This window comes from Malus sylvestris, chromosome 4 (genome assembly GCF_916048215.2).
Source record: "Malus sylvestris chromosome 4, drMalSylv7.2, whole genome shotgun sequence".
NCBI classification, from domain to species: Eukaryota; Viridiplantae; Streptophyta; class Magnoliopsida; order Rosales; family Rosaceae; genus Malus; species Malus sylvestris.
In genome coordinates, this window is record NC_062263.1 from 23,817,895 (window position 1) to 23,831,021 (window position 13,127).

Below are 13,127 nucleotides of genomic sequence, written 5' to 3' on the forward strand. Positions count from 1 at the left end.
CCCATATAATTAGGTATTGCGAATTTGGTGGTGATTATCTCCAAAAAAGGAACCAACCACAGCAGGTCGATTGGTGGCTGTTTAGATGAACATTATTTGTTCAAATACAAAGCATGCATGTTATATTGGGATTCGATGGGATAAGACTAAACACAGATTGAATTTGGTTGCATTTTTTATTCAGTTCAGAGTCTTGGGAGTAGTAAGGCTTATCTGAGGAAGAGTTTTAATAGCTTGGGAGTCTTAATCAGCTTATCAATTAGCGCTTACTCGTCCCTGTAAATACAAGACACCGTGCAACATTTGAAAGCCCCTCCAATTCAACACATAAACTGCCCTGAGCAAACCCTCGCTTTTGTGAAACCTCTCAACAACCTTGAGATTTTTATTTTCTTTTTTTGCAGACACATCTTCAGTTTGGACAAACAACACTGTTGTCGTAGAATCAGCTGACCGCGGAGCACCTTCAATTTGAATAAACAGCACTACATCGAGGCCGACTGGTTATCTATCCAAGTCTCGGTCGAGAAGGATTTTTGAGTCCTTATTGGCAGAGGTCATCTCATTAGCCTTCTCAGCGAAGTGAGGTGTTACAAATTACTAGGCTCGGCACATTGAACGCCGAGTTGTTTATGATTGGTTATTCATAAGTAGGTTTTAGAGTTCGGCATTCTGACGGCCGAACCACTTTCACAATCAAGACGTACATTTGTTTTGAGTACTTGTGCCCATATAGTCTGGTGTTGATTCGGCATGCTTATACTTTAACGAATATAATCACTGTGACCGAATCCGGTGCTGACAATTTGTGAACTTCGCAGAACTAGTAGCTTTGTCTTCAAGCTTTAGAACCTGAAGGCCGAAAGTATTCCTTCCTCGGCCGCAGTCGCAAGATCGAGAAGTCAACCGCGCGCTCAACGCAACATCAACATATTTCACTCCTCGGTCGAGCTCGGCCGACGAGTTGGCACGCTCTGCATACAATCGAATGACGTAGTTAGCTCATTAGTTACTCCGCTTACGCGCCACGTAGACTTGATAGTTTTTAGGGTCACTTCCTCTCACTTCCCCTATAAAAACACATCTCCTTCCAAATCATTTTCCCAAACCCAATTCCATAAATCCCAGAAAAACCCTAATCCCAGTTTTCAAATCCCATTGCAAAGTTCCCATATTTTCTGTTTTCCGAGTAGTTGTCAAGAACGGTTTTTGAGTACGATCAAAACCCAGTTCAGAAGCCCATGGACACCAAAATTGGTTCGCTTGACGTCTGCAAGCCTACGTGCACCGGCGTCGGCAGCCTACCGAACGGCGCCGCTTTGGCAATCCAAAGCTCTGCCCCCTCCCTCATCAACTCCTCTGACGCCACTCTGGGTGGCCACATCGCCCGCCGACTTGTCCAAATCAGCGTCACGGACGTGTTCACTGTCCCAGGTGACTTTAACTTAACCCTCCTAGACCACCTCATTGCCGAGCCTGGGCTCACCAACATCGGCTGCTGCAACGAACTCAATGCCGGGTACGCTGCTGACGGCTACGCTCGGTCGCGGGGAGTCGGGGCGTGTGTTGTTACTTTCACTGTGGGTGGGCTCAGTGTTCTCAATGCTATCGCGGGAGCTTACAGTGAGAGTCTGCCATTGATTTGTATAGTTGGAGGACCCAACTCGAATGATTACGGGACGCACAGGATTCTTCACCACACTATTGGGTTACCGGATTTTAGCCAAGAGTTGACATGCTTCCAGACCGTCACTTGCTATCAGGTTTGCATGAAATCAAGATTTTGGTTTTTTAATTTATTTTTTATGTTGAATTTTGGTGTTGGGCTATTGATGGGTTTTGTGAAAGATTTGTAGTGAGTTTGGTTTTGCTAAATTTGGTATTGTTTTGCTCTTTTTTGGTTCGTTTGAAAGTTTGCTAATTTTCATAAGGTGGGTTTTTACTAGGCTGTGGTAAATAATCTGGAAGATGCTCATGAAATGATTGATACCGCAATTTCAACCGCCTTGAAAGAAAGCAAGCCTGTTTATATCAGCATAAGCTGCAACTTGGCTGGAATTGCTCATCCAACTTTTAGCCTGGATCCTGTTCCCTTCTCATTGTCTCCAAGGTACACATTTTGGGGTTTCTGTTCCATTTAGTTGAAGTGTTTGGAAATGTTTTGTAACTTTTTAGGTGTGAAATTTATATATTTGTTTGTTTTGGTCTACAGATTGAGTAATCATTTGGGCTTAGAGGCTGCCGTGGAGGCGGCTGCAGAGTTCTTTAACAAGGCAGTGAAGCCGGTTATGGTAGGGGGGCCTAAACTTCGAGTTGCACATGCTGGCGATGCCTTTGTTGAACTAGCTGATGCTAGTGGTTATGCGCTCGCTGTCATGCCATCTGCAAAGGGCCTTGTGCCAGAGCACCACCCCCATTTCATTGGAACATACTGGGGTGCTGTGAGCACTGCCTTTTGCGCCGAGATTGTGGAGTCCGCAGATGCATACTTGTTTGCTGGACCGATTTTCAATGACTACAGCTCTGTTGGATACTCTCTGCTTCTCAAGAAAGAGAAGGCAATTGTGGTGCAGCCTGATCACGTGACCATAGCAAATGGCCCTTCATTTGGTTGTGTTCTCATGAAGGATTTCCTCCGAGCTCTGGCAAAGAGGCTCAAGCACAACAAAACTGCTCATGAGAACTACAGCAGGATCTTTGTTCCCAACGGACACCCTCTAAAGTCTGCACCGAAAGAACCTTTGAGGGTTAATGTTCTGTTCCACCACATCCAGAATATGCTGTCAAGTGAAACTGCTGTGATTGCTGAGACAGGGGACTCATGGTTTAACTGCCAGAAACTGAAATTGCCGGCTGGTTGCGGGTAAGCCAAGGAGAGAATGCGGTTTTTCATATTTCTTTCTATGTTCTGGTTTTTTATTCAATTGGGAAGTTGAAATTGGGTTTGCAGGTATGAGTTCCAAATGCAGTATGGATCAATTGGTTGGTCAGTTGGAGCTACTCTTGGGTATGCTCAAGCTGTTACTGAGAAGCGTGTGATTGCTTTCATCGGCGATGGGAGTTTCCAGGTATATTTAGTTCTTTTTCTCTAGCACGCTGTAAATTGTAAAGTACCCATTAGGAACCTTAAATTTTCTCGGTTAACATTATTGGATTTGCAGCATAACATTTCATAAATATCGCAAATCACCCATCTTTTGAATTTAATTTAAATTATGCGCTGTATTTGAAAGAGCTTGTTTGAACTTTTCCATTTTTCGCTCACTAATAGGTGACTGTTCAAGATGTGTCCACCATGATTCGAAATGGGCAGAAGAACATCATCTTCCTGATAAACAACGGCGGATACACAATTGAGGCGGAGATCCATGACGGACCCTACAATGTGATCAAGAACTGGAACTACACTGGACTAGTTGATGCCATCCACAACGGGGAGGGCAAGTGCTGGACAACCAAGGTAATTAGTTTGTTAATGCATTCTAATCTAATCTGTTCCAACTAATCAATCAAAAGGTTTCCTGGATCGTGAAACTCCTTGTAACCGAATCTGTCAATTCTGCAGGTCTGTTGCGAAGAGGAGCTGATTGAAGCGATTGAGACTGCAACAGGGGCGAAGAAGGATAGCTTGTGCTTCATTGAGGTGATAGCCCACAAGGACGATACCAGCAAAGAGTTGCTTGAGTGGGGGTCTAGGGTTTCTGCTGCCAACAGCCGCCCACCCAACCCTCAGTAAAGTCTTCCATCTCATTTCCTTTCATCAACGTAGCGTCATTCGATCTGGAAGAAAAAAAAATGTATTTGTTCTTTCTTGTGAAGGGTTTCTTATGTTTTGTATTTAATATTTTTCCATGAAAAAGGGTTTCTCAAGTACATTCCCCTTTGAATTACGAGTATCTTCTCATAGTTTAATTAGTTTATGATGTAGTTTGTGTATTACATATTAATGCAAGGGGTGTGCTATCCACACTCTCCAAATTATTTCTCACACATTTATTGTTAAATTCTGTCATTTGATCTTCTTTAATTCATTTAATCCGACGATCGAAAATTAAAAGGATGTGTAAGAAGCAAAATGGGGTATGTGGATATCACACCTAAACTTGCATGTCAAGTCTGACTATCAACATATCTTTTTACGTGTTGCGCAAGAATCTTTTTTAATTCACACGTGCATACTTTTTATAAAATGTAAGGTGAATATCAAACATTGCCTAAACTATTAATTTAATAATAAATATGTTTTATTTTCCAACTGATATAATATATTGGAATGTCACTGTCATATAATTTCTGGTTAAATTAATTGTCAATTTTGTACTGATGGAGTGGTCATAATCCGTCGTGGTACTTTGTCACTGCGTTGTGAGAAGGAAAGGACAAAACAGAACTATAACAAAATGAGCACCGATATCGTTGGTTTTTTCGCGATGTTGTTTGTCGATTTGATTGTATGACAAGAATATAAAACGACAGTTTGCCTCTTAACTTTCACCCTAAGTGAAATGGTCTTTCAAAACTTTTTATGAACTATCTGCAAATAAATATTTTTGAAATAATATTTTATGTTGCGAGCATAAAAATTTTGTCAAAACATGAGGTGTCGGAGAGTATATAGAATTATATTTTCAAAAGAGTCTGCTTAATATTTCCCTTCGTCCTAATATTGATCCTAAACTTCTATCTAGTTTAGATTTAATTCATGATCACATATTTAGATATATGACACCGACGTGGATGACGAATTATTATATTAAGAAATCTTAATGAAAATTAGCGCCATGGACAAAAATAGTGCACGTTTGTTAAATTCGACAACCTTAATCAAGAAATTTTTCGTTCAGGAATTGGTTATATATTATAGCGAAAGTTCAAAGACAAAATATAAATTTTCCTATTGCAAACATGTTTCCAATTTTTATTTTTTCGAGATACTAACAATCTTACGGTTGACAAGTTTGTGGAGAAACATTTTAGTATGCCCGTAACACGAGTCGTTACATCCATGTCATCATACAATTAGAGGAAAGTTTAGTTGGGCAAGTGCTGGACAACCAAGGTAATTAGTTTGTTAATGCATTCTAATCGTCTCCTTAATCTGTTCCAACTAATCAATCAAAGGGTTTCTGGATCGTAAGAAATTAATATTTTAATGTTGTTTCATCTTACTTAATGTTATGTAATGTTTAATGGTTTAGGAGGTATAGGGTAAAATAAAGAGTTTTTAAAATTTTTTAAACAAATTTTGTAAAAAAAAAATGTTAAAATAAAAAACTGTAAAAATTAAAAAATTAAAAAATAACGGCTAGTTGACGTCAGTATGACGTCTACTAGCTGACCGTTGCTTTTGAATTCCAGCCTGGCCCTGGCCGGCTGGTTGGCCCTTCGGCCTTTTTTTTGTTCAGTGGGGCCCACGAGCCTTTTAGCCTGGCCCTCGATTGAATACGGTTTTAGGGTTATTTTCGACCCTCTAGCCCTCTGGACTCTTCGGTTGGAGATGACCTTAGGATCTTTCAAAGCAAAACATTTTATGAACTATCTGCAACTAAATATTTTTGGCATAATATTTTATGTTGTGGGTTCGAAAATTTTGTCAAAAAATGAGGTGTCGGAGAGTACATATAATTCAACTTTTAAGAAAGTTTGCTTAATATTTCCCTTCACCCTAATATTCATCCTAAACTTCAATCTAGTTTAGATTTAATTCATGATCACATATTTATATATATGACACCCAAGTGGATGGCGAATTATTATATTAAGAAATCTTAATGAAAATTAGCGATATGGACAAAAATAGTGCACGTTGGTTAAATTCAAAAACCTCAATTAAGAAAATTTTCGTTCAGGAATCGGTTATATATTATAGCGAAAGTTCAAAGACAAAATATAAATTTTCCTATTGCAAACATGTTTCCCAATTTTTATTTTTTAGAGATACTAACAATCTTAGGGTTGACAAGTTTGTGGAGAAATTTTTTAGTATTCCATGTTTTGATGATGATGAATCATTGTCCCACCATATGCCCATTATCTGGATTACTCAGACAATCATTTCAGTTCTAGTATTCCAATCTCAATATGCAATGCAAGTGATCTTCTCACTCTTGATTTGTCCAATAATTCTCTGAGTGGCGAGATTGCCCAATGCTTGGCTACAATGAGTACACTCAGGATACTTAATGTGAGGAAAAACAACATTGCTAGAACTACTATTCCTGAAAAATGTGATTAGAAACTCTGGACCTCATCCAAAATCAGATCAAGGGTCAGTTACCAAAGTCTCTAGCCAGGTGCAGAAGGTTAAGATTTGTAAACCTTGAAGAGAATCAGATAATAGACACCTTCCCATGCTTGTTGAAGAACATCTCCACCTTGAGCGTTCTTGTTTTGCAGTCCAACAATTTCTATGGAGGCATTGAATGTCCAGTAGTGAAGACCAATGGCACCTGGCCGGTTCTTCATATCAGAGACTTGGCATATAACAATTTCAATGGTGAAGTACCGTCATTCTCTCTGACATCATGGCAAGCAATGAAAACAAAGATATTGGTTTCCTGTCGACAGTCAGTGTTTTGCTAGGTGAAAACCTTCATGAAGGAGTGGGTGAATTTTTTTTATTATGAGCATGCTATAACGATTACAAGCAAAGGTTTAAAGAATGATCTGGCAAAGATTCTTAATATCTTGACCTTGATTGACTTCTCATGCAACAATTTCAGTGGGCCAATACCCAAGGAAATGGGAGATCTGAAATCACTATATTTGCTCAACTTGTTGAGTAACGCTTTCGCAGGTGAAATTCCATCATTTGGTAACATGCGACAACTCGAGTATTTGGACCTGTCACAAAACAAGAGGAGCAGGCAAATCCCACAGCAACTAGCAAAGCTTAATTTCCTTGCATTCTTGGATCTTTCAAATAATCAATTTACCGGCAAGATCCCAGTTGGTACTCAAATTTCAACATCTCCAAGAGACTCATTTACAGGGAACAAAGGATTATGGGGGCCCCTGTTGATGGTAGATAACAAGGCAAGATTGTCACCACCACCAACATTTAAGGGAAGCCATCAAAATTCTACAAATGAGATTGATTGGGATCTTATTAGTATCGAAATTGGATTTGCATTTGGCTTTGCAGTTGCTGTTGGGTCACTTGTGCTCTTCAAGAGATGGAGTAAATGGTATTACAGGGCTACGTATAAAATCCTTGTGAAGATATTCCCTCTACTTGAAGAAAGAATTGGTCCTCATTGTTGAGCTATATATTTTCACAAACAAAATATATTAGCAAGTCTTATTAAAAACAGGGAGACTTAGGAGAAAAAAAAAAAAAAAAAAAAAAAAAAACCTCTACACCCGCACACACGTGGACTATGACAAGTCTGATGGAGTTTGTCATCTACATGGCAACCAAATATAGAGATCATATGTGTCTATAACTCTCCAAAACTCCCACGCCCACTCAAGAGATGGCCTTCTCTCAGCATCTCCACACCCCAGGAAAATAGCATCCCACTAACTTCAACTGCCATATCCACCGTTTGCCTATAAAAAGGCATCAAACCAAAGCAAACGGGGAACAAAAAAAAAGAAGAGGAGAGACCCTTCAGAAATTACGAGATGATGGCGAAGAACAAATGACAAAGAAGAACAAAGCAAGAAAGCAAGGGGAAAACCAACAAAACATTTAAAAGGTAAAGATCCATTTTTCTAAATTTCTCTGTTTTGCAGGAGAAAAAGAAGCACTTTGCTTCTTCAACCTCTCCCATTCCCCGAAGCAAAAAAAAAAAAAAAATGAAGGTGGAGACTCTAAAGAAGCAACCCCAAATCCTTTCCCTCTCTCTCTCTCCCGGATTATTCACCGAGACCCACAAAAAAAGCTTGGGAAATCTCTTTCTTCCCTGCTCAGCCGATGGCAACAAGTGTTGATGCAGCTCCAACCGTTGATCAACTCCGACGACAAAATCCAAGCCACAAGTGGTGGCAACGGCGAGCCGATTTCCCTAGAGTCCAGATTGCAGCAACGACCTACAACCATCGCCGGCGCAGCGATGACTGATGGGGAACCCACCAAAAGCAACACGCTGCAACAACCGCCAACGTCAAACGAGAGCCAAGACAGCGCAGTAGCCGTGCGCCATGATCCCTGGAAGATCAACAGTTGGGAACCGCCGCAACCCCATCTGCCAACAGTAGCAGAAGACAGCCCCAAAGCCTCCAAGACGCTGCAATGGCTCTAGCACCACCGTCGTTGCGCCTTTGCCGTCATCAACACCTTGCAACTTGTGATGCCCAACGGAGATCTCACCAAAACGCAATAGCAAACCGGCTTCCCACAGCCTCCTGCAACCTCTTGGGTGTCTAAAGAGGTTTTCGACATCTCTCTTTCTCTTTTCAGAGGTACAATGGAGAAGAAACCATCACTGTGCACGTTTGAACAAGTGGAGAAGAAGAACCACCATGCCCAGCTATGGTCCCGAAGTTTCCCGACGAAACTAGGATAATTTCGAACAAAGGCTACAAGCAGCATGTCTCCGCTGCCAAGTACAGGACAACGCAAAGTTCACCCAAAATGAGAAGAAGACCATTGGTCACTGAAGTAGGACAATGTGCATCCGTGGTTCAAGATGTCCACAGAGAAGAAAATTACTTGAAGAAATTACCTATTGATCATAGCTATCCTCAAAAGCCCTTGGTGTTCTTCCTTGTGACAGAAACCCGAAGAAATGATGCCCAACCAAAGAAGAATGGGCGCTGGTTGTCGCTGACCAAGTTTCACTCGAATTCTTATTTAAATTAGGAATTGGAAGAAAAAAAAACATCTCCAGCAAGCAAAAAGGTTTCGCGACTTTAGTCGAAGACCGGTTTTACCCCTGCGAGGACAAATCCATGCAGGAAGCAGCAGCCTCAAAAGAAAATGCTTGTTTTCAAAAAGCTTAGCACATGGCACCTCAAAGATGAGCAAGCTATTGTCAAATGTTGGGCCAAAGTTAAATTCAAAGTTGGAGACAAAGGACAAAAAGGAAAAGAGCTTAAAACTCAAAAAGGAAAAGCGAGTAAAATTGACAAATGCTACAAGACAAAAGGGAAAAGAAAAAAACGTATTGTTCATCACATGGGTGTCAACAAGTTTCATGGTGAAGTAAAAAAGTAAATGATGTCTTCCTACAATTAGAAAAGTCCCAGCAAAAGCACACTTAAAATAATGAGGCTATTGGCCCTGCAAAGAAACAAGATAGAAAAAAAAAAAAAACCCTCTGAATTACTACCTCGAGGTCTTTTGTTCAAGAAATAAAAAGGATGGAAGGAAGCATCACATGGATAAAAGCAATGGCAAAAAGAGAAAGGGAACAGATGCCAACATTTTCTTTTCCTATTCCAATTTTGAGTGCATTGTGCAAGGAAAGAAGTTACAGTGGAAAAATAAAAGCATACCTTCATGCCATTCACGTAAGCATTATGAGAATGGCCCCCATAGATTAAATTTCATGCATAAAACAAGAAACATCAACGGCAGCTGCTCTATGACACCAAGGATTGAAAAAGATCACTATTTCATAAAGAAATAATGTGGAGATGACTCACCGAATTTGCATGCAAAAAGAAGATTGTGTTAGCCTCACAAGAAAACAAAGACATGCAACAGCTCTCATTGACTTCATTCTAAAAGCATTGCCACATCCTCAAATGGATAGTAGAAGATAGCTATCTTCCTGACTCCATGAAAAGGTCCTATTTGGACTTGGAAAGATAAAAGAAGGAAAAAGCTTGCTGACAAATTGGAGATAAGCTCGGGACAAATGAGTTTATAGTCCCATGTAAGATGGGATTGAAAGTCCAAAAGATTATAAAAAAACAGGCTGCTTTGAACGAAACCCGTGTGGCGTGAATTCCACGAAAAGAGAAACTATTGTAGGAGGGAAATAGATATATTTTTCTCACACGTAAAGTCCTACTGGACTTAGAAGAATTCGAATTCACAAAAAAAGGAGAGAATAAACTTGCTGTCAACTTCCTTTGAAAAGGCACTCTCGTGAAAATCAAAAGGGAAAAGCCCTGGGATCTTAACCTTTCTCAAACTTTATTGGTTAAGGCACTACAAAGGAAGGAAATATTGTTGCTGCTACGTTCTCAAAGAATCGACCAAAAAGGAGGAAAATACTTTAAACCGTGTGCAAAAATCATACAAAGATAGTCCTAATTTACTTGGGATTAAACTATGAGGGAAGCTTTTTGATAAGCTAATGCAAGCTGAAGCCCGTTGGCCCACCATTTTTTACCACAGTGGACTTTGTAGACTTGAGCACCCATTAAGTTAGATCAAGTCAACAAAACTTGCAACATAAGCAAAAAGACAATGACAACATAAATCATTTCAAACACCATGGACACAAGCCATCTCAAAGTATAAAACTCGATGGACGTATCACCTCAAATTAGTGGATTTGCACTACGTCAAAATGGATCAAGCTCCTGTTAAATTCTTGAAGTAGTCAAATGGCACGAAGCCATGACAAATGTCAAATGGCACGAAGCCGTATCAAATATCAAATGGCACGAAGCCACAACGAGTCTAAAAAAATCACGAAGCTACGTCTTACTCCATTGGCTTAAAGTCCTCGCCCGCATGAGCTAAAATTGCACAAGGCATCAACCGCTCCAATGGCTTAAAGTCTTTGCCCTCACGAGCTAAAACTGCACAAGGCATCAAAAGCTCCAATGGCTTAAAGTCTTCGCCTACACGAGCTAAAACTGCTCAAGGCATCAAAAGCTTCAATGGTTTAAAGTCCTCGCCCGCATGAGCTAAAACTGCACAAGACATCAAATGCTCCAATGGTTTAAAGTCATCGCCCACAGAGCTAAAACTGCACAAGGCATTAAACGCTCCAATGGTTTAAAGTCTTCGCCCGCATGAGTTAAAACTGCACTAGGAATCAAATGCTCCTTGCCTGCATGAGCTAAAACTACACAGGGCATCAAACCCCAACAAATACATAAGGAACTACGAGTGACTTGATCCCTCAACGAGGGTACGTAGTTAATCTAGGGCTCTACCTAGACGCAGTCACAAAATCAAATAAACACCAAAATCCCTAAGTTATGATTTATTCATATTAGAATCAAAGGGTATTTCTTTCCCAAAGGAAGGGTTGTAATTAATAGGTGCGTAGCCTAGAATGGGTCAAACTCGAATTAATAAAACCCTCTTCCAAAAAATGAACGAGGGTGAAATTGTGTCGAGTGAATTATTTGTTTACATATTTGTGTACAATTTTTTTTGCTCAACACTCATCGAAGACACGTTCACATAAATTAGAGGTGGAGACGTTGAAATGGTTATGAGGAGCAATGCAACTGGACTCCATGTTATGCTTAGGGTAAGATCTAACAAATAAAAACTACGCTTTATGGTTTCGCATTTTAATTTATAACTTGTGTTGTAGTTAGTTTTGGAAGTTATTTTGTATCTTTCTGCATTATGGTTAATAAATTTTCTTGTACCGTTGAGGTTTCTTAAAATGGAATTCATTCTTTTTGTTTTTTAGCTCTGTTCTTAACGGGCTCAGGTGAGAGTAAAGTCCGGATCACGTAGTTCCTGGCTTTCGTGTACATAACATAACTACTTTGACTAAAGAAAAGATAAGGTTTTTTTTCGGCTACAGCTAAGAAGGAGAATGTGAGTTTTGGCCCTGGTCGCGACATCGGGTCACCATACATAAGTTGAATATCAGAGTGCGCAACGAACATGACTAACAAAAATAATAATATTATTATTAAACAAACGAGAATGCCGGAATGGCTACAAAACCCTAAGAGACTACATTGTGAATGACTTGTTCTCAAATGAATAACAAACATGCTATTTATAATAAACTAACCCTAATCCTAAAAGGTAAGAAATCAAAACCTTAATGCTAATGGGCTAAGCCCAGAAAACCAAACATTCAAATAAACTAAATACTAATATTTTTCAACACCCCCCGTTAAACTCATAGCGGTATACAACATGGGTTTGCAAACAAGCAAATGCAGACTGGCTCCGTTAGGCGGATTGGTAGGCATGCAATCTTGACTTGAATTGACTTGACTGGATTTGACCTGACTTGACTGGCGAACTTGACTTGACTTGATTCTTGATTCTTGATTCTAGATTCTTGCTGGCAAGCTAATTCTGGTTCAAACTGATTCTGATCAGTGTTGAGAGTATGAAGAACCTGTCACTAAACGGACAAGATTTCCATATCTCAATTGAAGCAACCAACAAACAAACACAAACACTATCACTCGAGTGCTCACAATTCCAAGCACTCGAATGACGGTCACAAAACAATCTCAAACAAGCCAACAACTCGTGTGGCCTAAACACAAACTTAACCATGTTTTCCCCTTTGGCCGTGTGGGCCTAAAACAAACAGCCAAAAAAAAAATTTCCTTTTTTTTTTTTTTCTCTTTCTCATTTTGTTTTCCTTTTTCCTTTTTTTTTTCTTTTCTTTTCTCCTGCCTTTGAACTTCTCTTTTTTTTTCCTTTCTTCCTGGGTAGAGATTCCAACGGATTCAACATATGGCAAGGTGCAACAACTATCGGTGGGGGATGGTGGTGTTGCGTAGCAGGTCTGATGTGAGCGAGAGCAGCAGGTAGTGGGGAAAATTCTGGTGGGGAAGCAGTAGGCCGTCAACACAAGTGAAAAACTTAACACACTTGTTTTCCTTGCAAACTGTCAACAACAACTAGGCAATCTGTGAAGGAAATTTTGTGAAAAAACATGTTCATTTAAGCAACATCTATAGCATGCAATTAACAATTAAAAGGCGGAATCATGCTTGTATGCACTTAAAAACAAAACATTAACCATGAAATTCAAAGCCTATTAGATTGGTGAACCTTGACTCAACTTAAAACAACATTTGTTAGTTGAGAAATTATACCTTTGTAGATTCCTCTTTGCATAAACAAAGGCTAATCACCCAAAGAGAGGGCCTTCATTCCTTGCATCTTAGATCTATGGATTTGGATGGATGAAATGGTTCTCCAAGTTCCCAAAATTGAGAACCTCTAAGTCTCTTCACCAAGGTTAGATTGGAGAAGAAATGAGTGACCTTGGAGTAGTAGGATTGCTAGC

General features: G+C 39.8%; 1 protein-coding gene and 1 pseudogene across 1 annotated transcript; both read left to right on the top strand.

Moving 5' to 3' along the window:
- Positions 1-1,087: 1,087 nt before the first annotated feature.
- Positions 1,088-3,988, top strand: LOC126618599 (pyruvate decarboxylase 2-like). The gene is made up of 6 exons (XM_050286714.1): positions 1,088-1,763; positions 1,947-2,110; positions 2,213-2,863; positions 2,951-3,068; positions 3,272-3,460; positions 3,566-3,988. Exons 1-6 carry the CDS (start codon positions 1,242-1,244, stop codon positions 3,734-3,736), a joined length of 1,815 nt encoding a protein of 604 aa, XP_050142671.1. The 5' UTR covers positions 1,088-1,241; the 3' UTR covers positions 3,737-3,988.
- Positions 3,989-5,786: 1,798 nt separating this feature from the next.
- Positions 5,787-11,323, top strand: LOC126618242 (receptor-like protein 18; annotated as a pseudogene).
- Positions 11,324-13,127: the final 1,804 nt, after the last annotated feature.

What these genes read in the sequence shown, in the direction of transcription:
- LOC126618599 (XM_050286714.1), top strand. Translation starts at nt 1,242, where the DNA reads ATGGACACCAAAATTGGTTCGCTTGACGTCTGCAAGCCTACGTGCACC. An exon ending in AAATTGCCGGCTGGTTGCGG is followed by an intron (nt 2,864 to 2,950) that starts GTAAGCCAAGGA and finishes TTGGGTTTGCAG; the next exon opens with GTATGAGTTCCAAATGCAGT. An exon ending in GCAAGTGCTGGACAACCAAG is followed by an intron (nt 3,461 to 3,565) that starts GTAATTAGTTTG and finishes TCAATTCTGCAG; the next exon opens with GTCTGTTGCGAAGAGGAGCT.